At 59.0% G+C, this 12,615-nt stretch overlaps 1 protein-coding gene across 1 annotated transcript in view; it reads right to left on the reverse strand.

Annotated features, from left to right (window-relative positions):
• The window catches only part of LOC141974845 (complement C3-like), a 46,765-nt gene that overhangs the window by 18,886 nt on the left and 15,264 nt on the right, over window positions 1–12,615 (reverse strand). The window contains exons 15-25 of the mRNA XM_074934861.1: window positions 9,793–9,922; window positions 8,938–9,006; window positions 8,466–8,669; window positions 7,944–8,109; window positions 7,540–7,625; window positions 6,137–6,276; window positions 4,882–5,094; window positions 4,334–4,400; window positions 3,637–3,726; window positions 1,662–1,865; window positions 504–579 (exon numbers count right to left, since the gene is read on the reverse strand). Of these exons, the coding sequence (XP_074790962.1) occupies window positions 504–579; window positions 1,662–1,865; window positions 3,637–3,726; window positions 4,334–4,400; window positions 4,882–5,094; window positions 6,137–6,276; window positions 7,540–7,625; window positions 7,944–8,109; window positions 8,466–8,669; window positions 8,938–9,006; window positions 9,793–9,922 (1,445 nt within the window). The remainder of the gene's footprint in view (window positions 1–503; window positions 580–1,661; window positions 1,866–3,636; window positions 3,727–4,333; window positions 4,401–4,881; window positions 5,095–6,136; window positions 6,277–7,539; window positions 7,626–7,943; window positions 8,110–8,465; window positions 8,670–8,937; window positions 9,007–9,792; window positions 9,923–12,615) is intronic.

Below are 12,615 nucleotides of genomic sequence, written 5' to 3' on the forward strand. Positions count from 1 at the left end.
CCACCTCACTGTCATGCTGGGCACTGCCCGGGATCCCAACCAAGATGGGTCCCCCCCACCCACATCATAATGGGCACACTGCACAACCCCCCAGCTGAGATGGGGTGCGCCATTGTGCCAGGCACTGCACAGACCCCGACCGAGATGGGGGTCTGCGTTGTTTTAGGTGGTGCCCAGACACCGACTGAGATCAGGGTCCCGTTGTGCCGGGCGCTGCACAGACCCAGAGCCAGAGGCAGTCCCTGCTCCATAGGGCTCACCATCGAAAGGAAAGGCCATTAACCCAATTTTACTGACGGGGAACGTGCGGGCCAGATCGACAAAGGGCCTTGCCCAAGGTCCCACATGGAGTTGTCAACAGAAGAGGAAGAATTGAACCCAGGTCTTCTGGGTCCCATGCCAGGGAGACTTTAGTGGAGAGTCTCTGAAGTCAGATGTGTGTTAGGACAACAGCTCAGCCCCAGTTCCCACCACGTTTCTGCCCCCCGCGCCCCATGCTTTACCAGGTGCTCGCTGGTCTGTTTGTGAAGGCTGCATAGGAGTTATCTGCTTTCCGATAAGCCAGCTGCTGGGTGTACCCTGAAATCAAGCGATCAGAGATGGGGCCTGAGCTGCAGAAGTTAAAATCTGGATTCCCAGTTTGAGGTGCTCAGCCCAGCTGTAACACGCTCTGCTCCCGCAGCTGGGAATGGAACCCAGGAGTTCTGAGGCCCACCCCCGCACTGCTCTAGACCACTAGTCCGCATTTCGACTCCCAGTCCCCACTGATACCACTAGACCTCTCTGTAGCTCTTCCATCTCATGAGCTCCCGGGACTCCTTGCTAGCCAAGGAAAGTACAGATTGCCACAGCATCTCCACCCCCCCAGGCATGAGGACCTAGCCACAAGTACCCACATTCCCATCCCCTTTGGGTTAGATTCTGCGTCGCAGTCTCCCTGACACTGAGCAATACTGCCACAAGGCGACTGATGCTGGTGCAGTGCATGACGTAAGCAGCACAGGCCAGGATGAGCCTGTTGCCTTGGTGCTTCCCAGATACTGCCGGCTGCCTATTTGCTTCGGGGCAGACTTTACAGAACTGGGGCTTGATTTCCACTTACGTGTGGGCCCCCTCTAGCAGCATGACGAGGTCATAACAGGGAGAGTGTAACAGACCCCTGAGACTCCCCTTGTGAAGGGGTGATCCCAGCTGGAGTGCAGGGTCTTGCTCCCAGCTGGTTCCCAGCCTCCCAGTGGAGGGGCAGATTGTGGGCGCAGCCAGAGCAGGCTGCAATATAGTTCATCCCTGATTCCCATACCAGAGTAAATCAGAGCAGCCCCAAGGCTGCTGTTGCTCACACCAGGGGCCAGGAAAGGCCCTGCACAGTCCTAGAATAGGGAGAGCACCAAGGGGGCTTAAAGCCCTGCCCACTCGGTCCCTGCCTCAAGCACGGGAACTGGGAATCAGGCCCCTACTTTTAATCCACCAGGTTCCTCAAGGGACTGGGACCCAGCTCCTTTACAGACCCCGGGCTCCTAGCCAGCTCCGCTCTACTCAGACAATTCAGCCAGGGTGGCTCAGTGCCCGGGGGCAGGACAGGGCATTCAGAGCAGCAGGAGCCCCGAGCTATTGCTCTTTGCCCGGCCCAACTCCTCCCCCCGACCCAGAGAGAGATTCACCCCGAGTGATGAACTTGATGGCCTCCGCCCTGCGTTCCACCCCGAGCCTCTCCCATTGCTGGCTGCTGTCCAGGTAGTGGGTGGCGATGACAGCGGGGGTCATGCCGATCATGTTCTGTTCCCCGCAGCCTGCCGGGACCTGGATCAGGTGCTTCAAGTTGGCGCCGTCGATGGAGTTCTCCACCGTGTCGCCCACGATGTCCCCTGGGCAGGCCGGTCGGAGAGGGTGAGAGCTGGGCAGAGCCCCCCCCACTCCCTGCTACCCAGTCCTCACCCACCCAGCCCAGCCCCTTCCCTCCTTTGCCCTGGTGGGCATCAAGCCCCACACCCACCCCTCAAAGCCAGCCCCCTTCTCAGCCGCTTCCCCCCTATGCCCCTAGTCCCGCCCACTCCTCCCATTACCCCCCAACACCAAGCCCAGGCCCCTCCCCACCTTGTTGGGCGCTGTCCCCTCCAACCAGGGGTGCCAGATCAGGGGGTGCCATGGCCCCACCACTTTTTACCCGCCGTAAGGGTGAGCGATGGGGAGGGGACAGAGAGGAGAGAGTGAGGGGTGGGGTCTTGGGGAAGGGGCAGGGCCTCAGGGAAGGAGCAGCATGGGAGGCAGGCCCATGGTTCAGATGCCAGTGCCCCCCCACACTTTTAGGGAGCCTCTTAGGGTTGCCAACTTTCTAATCACACAAAACTGAATACCCTAGCCCTGCCCCTTCCCAGAGGCCCCGCCCCTTCTTGAGGCCCTGCCCCCGCTCACTACATTCCCCCTCCCTTGGTGGCTCGCTCTCCCCCACCCTCACTCATTTTCACTGGGTTGGGGCAGGGGGTTGGGGTGCAGGAGGGGGTAAGGGCTCTAAGTGGGGGTGCGGGCTCCAGGGTGGGGCTAGTAATGAGGGTTCAGGGTGTGGGGGGGAGCTCTGGGTTGGGGCAGGGAGTTGGGGTGCAGTAGGGGGTAAGGGCTCCGGCTGGGGGTGCGGGCTCTGGGGTGGGGCTGGGGATGAGGGTTTGGGGTGCAGGAGGAGGCTCCAGGCTGGGGGGTGGGGCCAAGGGACTTGGAATGTAGAAGGGGGCTGTGGGTTGAGGCAGGGGGTTGGGGTGTGGGAGGGGGTATGGGCTCTGGGCTGGAGCTGCGGTCTCTGGTGTGGGGCCGGGGATGAGGGGCTTGGGGTGCCGGAGGGGGCTCCAGGTTTGGGGGGGCTCAGGGCTGGGGCAGGGGGGTTGAAGCTTGGGGTTGGGGAGTGGGCTTACCTTGGGCGGCTCCCAGTCAGCAGCACAGCGGGGCTAAGGCAGGCTCCTGCCTGTCCTGACACCACGCTGCACACGCCCTGGAAACAGCCAGCCGGTCCGGCACATAGACGGGGGGCCAGGAGGCTCCACCCGCTGCTCTTGCCCGCAGGCACTGCCCCCCAGCTCCCACTGGCCGTGGTTCCTGGCCAACGGGAGTGTGCAGCCGGTGCTCAGGGTGGGGGCAGCGTGCAGAGCGCCATGGCCATCCCCCACCTAGGAGCCGGACCTGCTGGCCACTTCCAGGGTGCAATGCTGAGCCAGGACTGGTAGGGACTAGCCTGCCTTAGGCCCGCAGCACTGCTGACCGGACTTTTAACGGCCCCATCGGCAGTGCTGACCGGAGCCACCAGGGACCCTTTTCGACTGGGCGTTCCAGTCGAAAACCAGACACCTGGTCACCCTAGAGCATCTGCCACTGCTCCCTCCAACCGCTCCTGGACTAATGAAACCGTCTGGCCTTGTAAAATGCCTGATAAAAGCTAGGGACTGTTCTCTCTCTAGCCATGCAGTGGGGGATTCGAGGGCTGATGAGAAACAGCTTAAGTGCCCACTGCCGGGCGAAAAAGCCCTCGATCCTGGTGCTAACGGGTTAAAACGTGGTGGATGGGGACCTCTTGCTGCCATCTTCCCTACCCCACTAGCAGCTCTCTCCCATACCCACCTCTGCCTACCCCCCCCCACCCCCAGGCCTTACCCTTCACGCTGATGAAGGTCACTGGCTCGGTGTTGGGGACCACGTTACTCATGTCCACAGGCGCGATTGTCTCCAGCTGCTCCCCAGAGGCTGCAAGAAACACATGGGTCACAGAGGGAAGCACCCCCGGAACGTAACAGTGCTGGCGTGGTGAGTGATTTTGACCAGAGCGCCCGGGGCGGCTCTTCTGGTCAGTTACCCAGAGCCCTGCAGTGTCCAAAGAAGGCCCCCAATTTAGGGCATTTTAGGAACAGAGGTTTATCTTCCAGTGTGCAATTTTGGGGCCTCCCACATTGCCATGAAACATACATGCTGCTGGGGCTGGGTGTGGGGGGGGACTGGTTATGGGGGGAACCTTCAGAAACATTTCACCTCCTTAAACTGCTCTCATTTGATTTATACTTTGCCCCTACCACCCCCCATGCTAGCTGGGCTAGATCCCCAGAGGCACACTTGAGCTAAAGGATTAGCTCCATTAGCTGGCTGCAATGGTAGGCTGTTATCAGCTGCAGCCCAGCCACTAACGGCAGTCATATCCCACTCAGCGCAGCACGGTGCCTTGTGACTCTGGGGGGTAGGTGGAACCATAAAGCCATCAGCTCCTCCTGACACATTTGATAAGCAACCAAAGCTCCGGAGGGGGGGATTTCAAAGCAGAGCCTCAGACCCACAGGGGCGACGCCCCAGCAGGCCCTACCTGAGCCGCGGGCAGTCGGATCCAGCAGGACACTCTTGATGTTCTTAAAGATTTTCATGCCCTCAGGCTGCAGGAGAGAAAAGCCAGACAGGGGCCAAACTGCTCATTGAGGGGGAGCACACGGGGCGAGGTCTCTGCCTCACCCACCCCCTGATTATCCTTATACCAACCCCCAGCACTGGGAACTACCGACCAATCGCAGAGAACTGACACTGCAGGCTGGTGGGCGTCTCCTAGCCACTCTCCCACACCGGCATCAGCTAGTAGGACCCCCAAGTTGATCCCCTACTGAGCCCCAGGAGCACAATACCCCTCCCCCCCCAGTACCAGGGACAATTCCAAGGGGCAAGCACCCCCAGCTGAGCCAGCCACATTGTTCATTACAGTGCAACTGCCCCAGCACCATCCCCTGCTGAGTTACCCCCACTTCTTCCTTGGAGGCCTCTCAGCTAAATTCTGAACAGGCCGATCCATGCTTAGCTTAAAAACAGCAGCACTAGCCAGTCAGGTGATGCCGTGACTTGTAATCATCTGTCTCTGACACTTACCACCACCCTGAGCTTCTTCTTCACGCCATCTGCAATGGGGAGCCCATGGATGGCCGCTGTCACCTCGATCTCCACCTCCCCCAGCTCAAGGGGGATGATCACGTAGGAGACGGCTCGAGAGGCTCCGGCTTGGACCACCAGCTCCTGCCGGAACCGGCTGTCGCGCCTGCTGGAGCTGCAGATCTTCTCGTTGTACATCAGCTCCACCCGGATCTGCGAGCCACAAGCCAAGCAACCTCATCAGCAGCCACGCTGGGAGAACCATCCTGTGGGTCCAGCTGGCACCGCTCCAGGAACCACCTAAGCCCTCAAAGTAAGGCTAAGCGCCTAGGCCTTGTGAGAACCAGAATCCAAAACCCCAGATCCAAATACCTCCACATTCTAGGGAAGTTCTGATCCAGACCCAAACTGCGTGTCTGGCCCCGGTCTCCATTATAGGTCAGAACCAGAAGCCTGGATCCAAAATACTCCACAAGCTATGGAAAAGTTCTGATCCAGATTAAAACTATGTGTCTGGCTCCAATCTCCACTGTGGATCAGAACCAGGACACTCCAGAATTGTGGTAGGTAGAGGAGCGTTCTGATCCACACTGCCAACTTGGTGGCTGGGGTCTCACCTCTAAGTGTCTTACCTCCAGGCCCCCATTGTGTTCTTCACCCCAGTCTACCCCGCCACCCTCTGATGCACCTGGCATTGGCCACTGTTGGAAAACAGGACACTGGGCTAGACAGACCTTTGATTGGACCCACTGTGGCCGTTCTTATGTTCACCTCAGTATGTCACTGATCACCTCAGTCCAGGCAGTGATATTCTCCACAACAAATCTCCTTTTCATCCATAGCCAATTAACCATTCACCCTCCTCATGTAAAAACCTTGACTCGCTTCACAAGTGTATGTTAATTAACCCTCCCTCCCGGAGGTGAGTAAATATAATTAGCCCCCTTTTATAGAGAGGGAAACTGAGTCAGAGAGAGAAGAAGCAAGCTATTCACGGTGAGAACCTAGCTGCCCTAATTCCCAGCACCAAGCACTAGATCACACTCCATCCCACCTTTAGCAACAGAACCCAGAAGTCCTGGGTTCCTCTTTGCTAATGGCTACACTGCTCTCACTTCTTCAAGGTAGGAATAGATCCCAGGAGTCCTGACTCCCACCCTCCCCTGCTCTAACCACTAGACACCACTCCCATTGCCTTCCTCTACCAACAGGCATCTTCCACCCATCCGCCAGGGCAGGGCTGATCTCTACTCGCCTGGAGAGCCCGGGGTGCGTAGTTGTACAGCACGGCCCGGATGGCCACCTGCTCGTTCCGCACCACGGAGTAGGGCAGCCGGAGATCAACGAAGAACTGCTTCATCACCGTTATTTCATAAGGCTCGGCCACGCAGATCCCTGCAATGGGAAGGGAGTCCAGTCAAAGCCCACCCCTCCTTGGATCAGATCACTCGGCAGTGGGCACCTTCCACAGCCTCCTCTACACGTATCACCCGCAGCGGGGATCCGCGAGTGCTGCGTATATGAGGATCACACCACTGAAGTGCACCGACCTCTGGGGTGGAATAGGGCTGTCCTCCCCCTCTGGGGGTGTGCCTGACTTTGCCATCTAGTGGGTAGGTCCAAAGAGAAGATGCTACTGGTTCGAGCCCTGCAACCTGACCCAAACCCGGCTACAAGTGTTGGCTTAGGTTGGAAAACATCCCGACCCTCCCAGGGTGGGCTCGGGTCGGCTCCCCTCCATGCCCCATGCGAGCCAGCCACCCCCGCCCTCCCTGGGCTGGACGCACACACACAGTGCAGCAGGGCACGGCGGCCGGCAGGAACAGCGCTCCGGGCCGCTGTCGCTCAGAGCTGCCGCCACACCAACCCCCTGGGTAGGACGCAACGGTGCTGCGTGGGGCTCGGGTTGGAAAACCACTCGACCCGCTCGGGTTGCATGGGATTGGCTCCAGTTCGGGCCTGGGTTGGGCCTAAAATTTAGGCCTGACCAGCCCGCAGCTTCTCCTACCAAGAAAGGGAATTTCTGTTTGCTCCCGGGGCAGCATCGTGTCTTTGCAGTGGCAAGTTCTAGTCCCGGCTCCCCAACCATCTGGCCTCATAGGAAAGAGAATCAGGGTGTTATAAATCACAAGATGCTCCAAAAATCTTAACCTGGTTAATCCACAGGATTAACTCTGTTTCAGAGAGAGGGAAACTGAGGCACAGAACGAGGTAGTGGTGATGTGCAGGAGGCGGATGGCATGTCAGTGTCGGAGCTGGGAATAAAAGCTAGGAGTCATAGAATATCAGGGTTGGCAGGGACCTCAGGAGGTCATCTAGTCCAACCCCCTGCTCAAAGTAGGACCAATCCCCAATTTTTGCCCCAGATCCCTAAATGGCCCCCTCAAGGATTGAACTCACAACCCTGGGTTTAGCAGGCCAATAGCTCAAACCACTGAGCTAGCCCTCCCCCCTGAGGCCTGAGGCCCAGTCTGCTGTAACCACTAGCCCTCACTCCCCTCCCAGAGCTGGAGACAGGATCCAGCTGTCTTGGCTCCCAACCCGCTCTAGCCACTACTCCCTCCCAAAGCCAGGAGACCTGACTCCCAGGCCCGTGCTTTAACCACACGTCTGTCCTTCCCCGCTTGGCTAAGGTGGACACACGGCTCCCAGTCTTACCCCTTGTCCCGGAGAGGCTCACGGCCAGCACCTCCCAGGTGGTGATGGAGTCCTCCAGGTACACCGGCACCGTTCTGGAAGCCAGCCTGGAAGAGACGGGAGCAGAACTGATCAGGTTGGGGGACCCTTCTGGCTGCAGAGACAAGACCCCCCCCCGGGTCTGAGTGCGAGTGGAGGCAGGGCATGGGGAGGGCCAAGCAGGGAGGGACCAGACTGGGAGAGGAAAGGGGCATGGCCAGACTGGGAGAGAAAAGGGGCGGGGCCAGAGAACACCCATGCTCTGGGTATCGGGTGCCCCTGCAAAGTCCTGAGGGGGCGACATGGAATATGGGAAGCCCAGCCTGCGCCAGGATGAATCTGCCCCTCAGTGTTTCTCCTTCGCCCTCGAGCGGTGTGACCCGTACCCGTCCGACTCGGCCTCCTGCGGCAGCAGCTCCATTTGCCAGAGCCAGCTCTCGGCAAACTGGCTCCTGGAGACGATGTCCTCGTCCGCCAGGTACTCCCCGTCCTCTGCGACTTCAGCCACAGGCTCCTGGCTCCTCCCGGGGGCCATCACAGGAACGGATGCCGCTGAGGGGGAGCGAAACAGGGGGTCAGCCCAGCCCTGAGCCAGAGCGAGCCCAGTGATGGGTGGGAATTCCTGGGTTTCCCTGGAAGCTACGGGGCCTGCATGCCTGGTGTGTTACAGCCAGGCTAACGTAATAGGCCCGACTGGGGGTTTGAACCCTGGACCAACGGTGCTAAAAATGTGAGCTTTTACCCCTGGCGCTAATATACTGCGGCAAGGAGTCCCTTAGGCTGCTGTTTGAGCCCATTAGCTGGCAGACACAGCAGACTCAAACTTCTTACGAGATCCCAGCTCTCCTAGTGCAGGCGACACTAATCACTGTTGCAACCCATATCCCCTAGTGCAGACGGAGTCTTACCTAACACGTGCTTTGAGAACAGGAACTTCCTGTGGACCTGGAGGGGCCTGTTGAAGATGTGCTTGCAGCAGTCGAGAAAGGCTTGGACGCACTCGCCGCCCTCCAGGATGTACTTGGCTCGTCGGTCGCAAGAGTAGCCCATGGGGTTCTCTTGCATGCCGTCCTGGCAGCATTTCCGCAGGCGCTGGCTCGGATACTGCCTCGCTGCGGGAAAGCAGGGCCCCCTCAGCGCGCGGCACGAGCGCGAGAGAGGGAGAGAGTGCGTGCGAGAGCAGCAGCGGGAAGGGGGCACGTGCAAAGGGCGTGCGAGGGCGTGCAAGCAGAGGGCATGCAAGTGCGTGCAAGCAGAGGGCACGAGAGTGCGTGCAAGCAGAGGGCGTGCGAGTCCGTGCACGCAGAGGGTGCAAGAGTGCGTGCAAGCCGAGGGCACGAGCGTGCGTGCCCGGGCGAGGCCGTGCAGAGGGGCACCCACCTTTGGCAGCTTTTCTCCCTGCGATCAGGGGCGAGCGCCGAAGCCGAGCGGGCTGGGAGCAGCGGGACTCTGGCAAGAGAGAGTAACACACGTCAGCGTCGTGGGGATGTGGCATTAGTCCGGCTCAGGGGAGAAACGCTGTGGCTCTTTCCTGGTCTTGGTTTCACGCTTCTCCCACCTCTGGTAGCACAGTGCTGGGGCATTGGGGTCAGCGCTGATTCAGAGGGAAGAGCGCCTCCTACTGATACTCCAGCCTGCTCCCTGCAACACAGCGCCCCCTAGCACCACACTGGGCTACTGGGGTCAGCGCTGACTAGGATGGGAGCCCCCACCCTGCTCCCTGCAACCCAGCACCCCCTAGAGCAGGGGTTCTCGACCTTTTCCTTCCTGAGCCCCTCCCGACACGCTATAAAAACTCCACGGCCCCCCTGTGCCACAAGAACTGGTTTTCTGCATACAAAAGCCAGGGCCGGCATTAGGGGGTAGGAAGCAGGGCAGTTGCCCAGGGCCCCATGCCACAGGGGCCCCCACGAAACTACATTGCTCAGGCTTCAGCTTCAGCCCCAGGTGGCGGGACTTGGGGCCCCGGGCTTCAGTCCCATGCAGTGAGGCGTTGGCTTTCTGTCCTGGACCCCAGCAAGTCTAACTCTGGCCCTACTTGGCAGCCCCCCTGAAACCTTGTTGAGAACCACTGCCCTAAAAGACCAGGCTGGGTTGTACCGCGGGTGGAAAGGGGGGACTTAATAAAGGGAGGGACTTCTGGGGCTGTATTCGCTCTGTTCCCACGCGGTATGAGCAGCGGGCTCGATCCCATGCTGCCCTGCACTGGAGAGCCCTGTGGCACGACCGGGTCACCTGCCCGCTGGGGCGTCTCAATGCCAACGTTGGTCTGAAGCAGCAGCCCAGCGTCCGCAAACACCCCGACGTGGTCCTTGCCGCTGCCGGGGGTGCAGCCGATGTCGCTCTTCTCCACTGCGTCCCAGATCTGGAGAGACAAGAGGGGACACGATGCCATTCCCTGCTCTGCCCCAGACTCCCTGGGTGACCTTGGGTAAGTCACTTAGCCTCTCTGGGCCTCAGTTTCCCCATCTGTACCATGGGGATAACAGATTGTGAGACGCTCAGGTCCTACAGTAATTGTGGCCCTGTAAGTGTAAGGGGTTGTCCCCTTACTAACATTCAGTGGGGGTGTTTTGGTTGGCTAGCTCCCAGTACCAAAAAGGAAGAGGCCAATGCTCCAGGTCAGCCGGATTGACAGGGCAGGCAGGATAATCAGGGAGTCAGGAGGCCAGGATGGGTTCCCTCCTCCATGTGAGCTGGAATTGTCTGGGTCAGTCAGACTGGGGCCGAGCTAAGGAGAAAGCAGGGGCCCAAGCTGAGCTGGGGAGCAGAGCTGGGCCAGATCCAGAGAGATCCAGAGCAGAGCTGCAGCCCCAGAGCCAGAGGCACAGCCCAGGGAGAACCGACCCTGTGCTGGGAGCAGGGCTGCAGCCCCAGAGCCAGAGACACAGCCCAGGGAGAGCCAACCCTGTGCTGGGAGCAGGGCTGCAGCCCCAGAGCCAGAGACACAGCCCAGGGAGAGCCGACCCTGGGAGCAGAGCTGCAGCCCCAGAGCCAGAGACACAGCCCAGGGAGAGCCGACCCTGGGAGCAGGGCTGCAGCCCCAGAACCAGAGACACAGCCCAGGGAGAGCAGACCTTGTGCTGGGAGCAGGGCTGCAGCCCCAGAGCCAGAGACACAGCCCAGGGAGAGCCGACCCTGGGAGCAGAGCTGCAGCCCCAGAGCCAGAGACACAGCCCAGGGAGAGCCGACCCTGGGAGCAGAGCTGCAGCCCCAGAGCCAGAGGCACAGCCCAGGGAGAGCCGACCCTGGGAGCAGAGCTGTAGCAACCAGAGCCAGAGGGGCCAGAGAAGCAGCCCAGGGAGCTGGAGGCAGGGCAGCAGCAGCAGCCCAGCAGAGACCGAGTGGTGGAGCTGGAGCTGGGGCTGGGGCTGGAGCAGTCTGGAGCTGGGTGCGGTGAGCAGCTGGGGGGAGCGAGGGGGACCCTGGGAAGCAGGCCCAGTGCAGGGAGATGCCCCCAGCCAAGGGGCTTTGCAGGCCAGACGTGGAGGGGGATCGTAACCCCAACGGGGCAGGGGCGACGCTGGGAAGAAGAGTCCTGCCACCTAGAGCCTGAGGGCGTGTGGCCACCGCCAGAGCAAGTGTCCAACCCACAGCATCCCTGCACCACAGCCAGGGCCTGAGAAGGGGCCTGGGACCTACAAGGAGCAGACTGTGAACTGCCCTGACATCCCAGAGACCCTGTTTGTAACGTTCCCTGCCACAGAGCAGGGTGATGTGTTTTCCTTTAACCGTTTCCATTTTTCCCTATTCCTTTTTAAACTAATTGCTGACTAAATAAATTGTATTTGCTTTAAATTGTATGCAGTGATCAGTGAAGTGTCCAGCACAGAGAGAGCACCCCGGAGTGGGGACACCCTAGCCCCTGTCCTGGGTGACCACAGCAAGGTTGGGGGTCGAGCCCCCCCAGGAATCCTGGGCCCAGCCTTGTTGGGGTGACGAGGACTCTGCCAGACAGGAGAGTGGAAGGGGAGTCCTTGAGGGCAGGGAGGCCTCTGGATAAAGGAAGTGGGAGCGAGGACTCAGATCTTTCCGCGAGCCCATTTCACCGGAGTAGTATAGAAGCCAGGAAAGTTCCTCACAATAGCGGGACGATTCCCCCCCGCTTTCATAAGTACCTAGGGTAGATTCATAGAGGTTCAGATCAGAAGGGACGAGCCAGAAGAGTACCCAAAAGTTACCTACTACAGGACAGGCCCAACAAAGAAAATAACAGAACGCCACTAGCCGTCACCTTCAGCCCCCAGCTAAAACCTCTCCAACGCATCATCAAGGATCTACAACCTATCCTGAAGGACAACCCATCACTCTCACAGATCTTGGGAGACAGGCCAGTCCTTGCCTACAGACAGCCCCCCAACCTGAAGCAAATACTCACCAGCAACCACACACCACACAACAGAACCACTAACCCAGGAACCTATCCTTGCAACAAAGCCCGTTGCCAACTGTGTCCACAGATCTATTCAGGGGACGCCATCATAGGACCTAATCACATCAGCCACACTATCAGAGGCTCGTTCACCTGCACATCTACCAATGTGATATATGCCATCATGTGCCAGCAATGCCCCCTGCCATGTACATTGGCCAAACCAGACAGTCTCTACGCAAAAGAATAAATGGACATAAATCAGACGTCAAGAATTGTAACAGTCAAAAACCAGTCGGAGAACACTTCAATCTCTCTGGTCACTCGATTACAGACCTAAAAGTGGCAATTCTTCAACAAAAAAACTTCAAAAACAGACTCCAACGAGAGACTGCGGAATTGGAATTAATTTGCAAACTGGATACAATTAACTGAGGCTTGAACAGAGACTGGGAGTGGATGGGTCATTTCACAAAGTAAAACTATTTCCCCTTGTTTATTTCCCCTCCAGCTGTTCTTGTCAACTGCTGGAAATGGCCCACCTTGATTATCACCTCCAAAGGCTCCTCCTCCCGCCCCCGCTGGTCATAGCTCACCTTTCCTGATCACTCTTGTTACAGTGTGTATGGTAACACCCATTGTTTCATGTTCTCTGTGTATATAAAATCTGCCCACTGTATTTTCCA

This window comes from Natator depressus, chromosome 20 (genome assembly GCF_965152275.1).
Source record: "Natator depressus isolate rNatDep1 chromosome 20, rNatDep2.hap1, whole genome shotgun sequence".
Classification (NCBI taxonomy): domain Eukaryota; kingdom Metazoa; phylum Chordata; order Testudines; family Cheloniidae; genus Natator; species Natator depressus.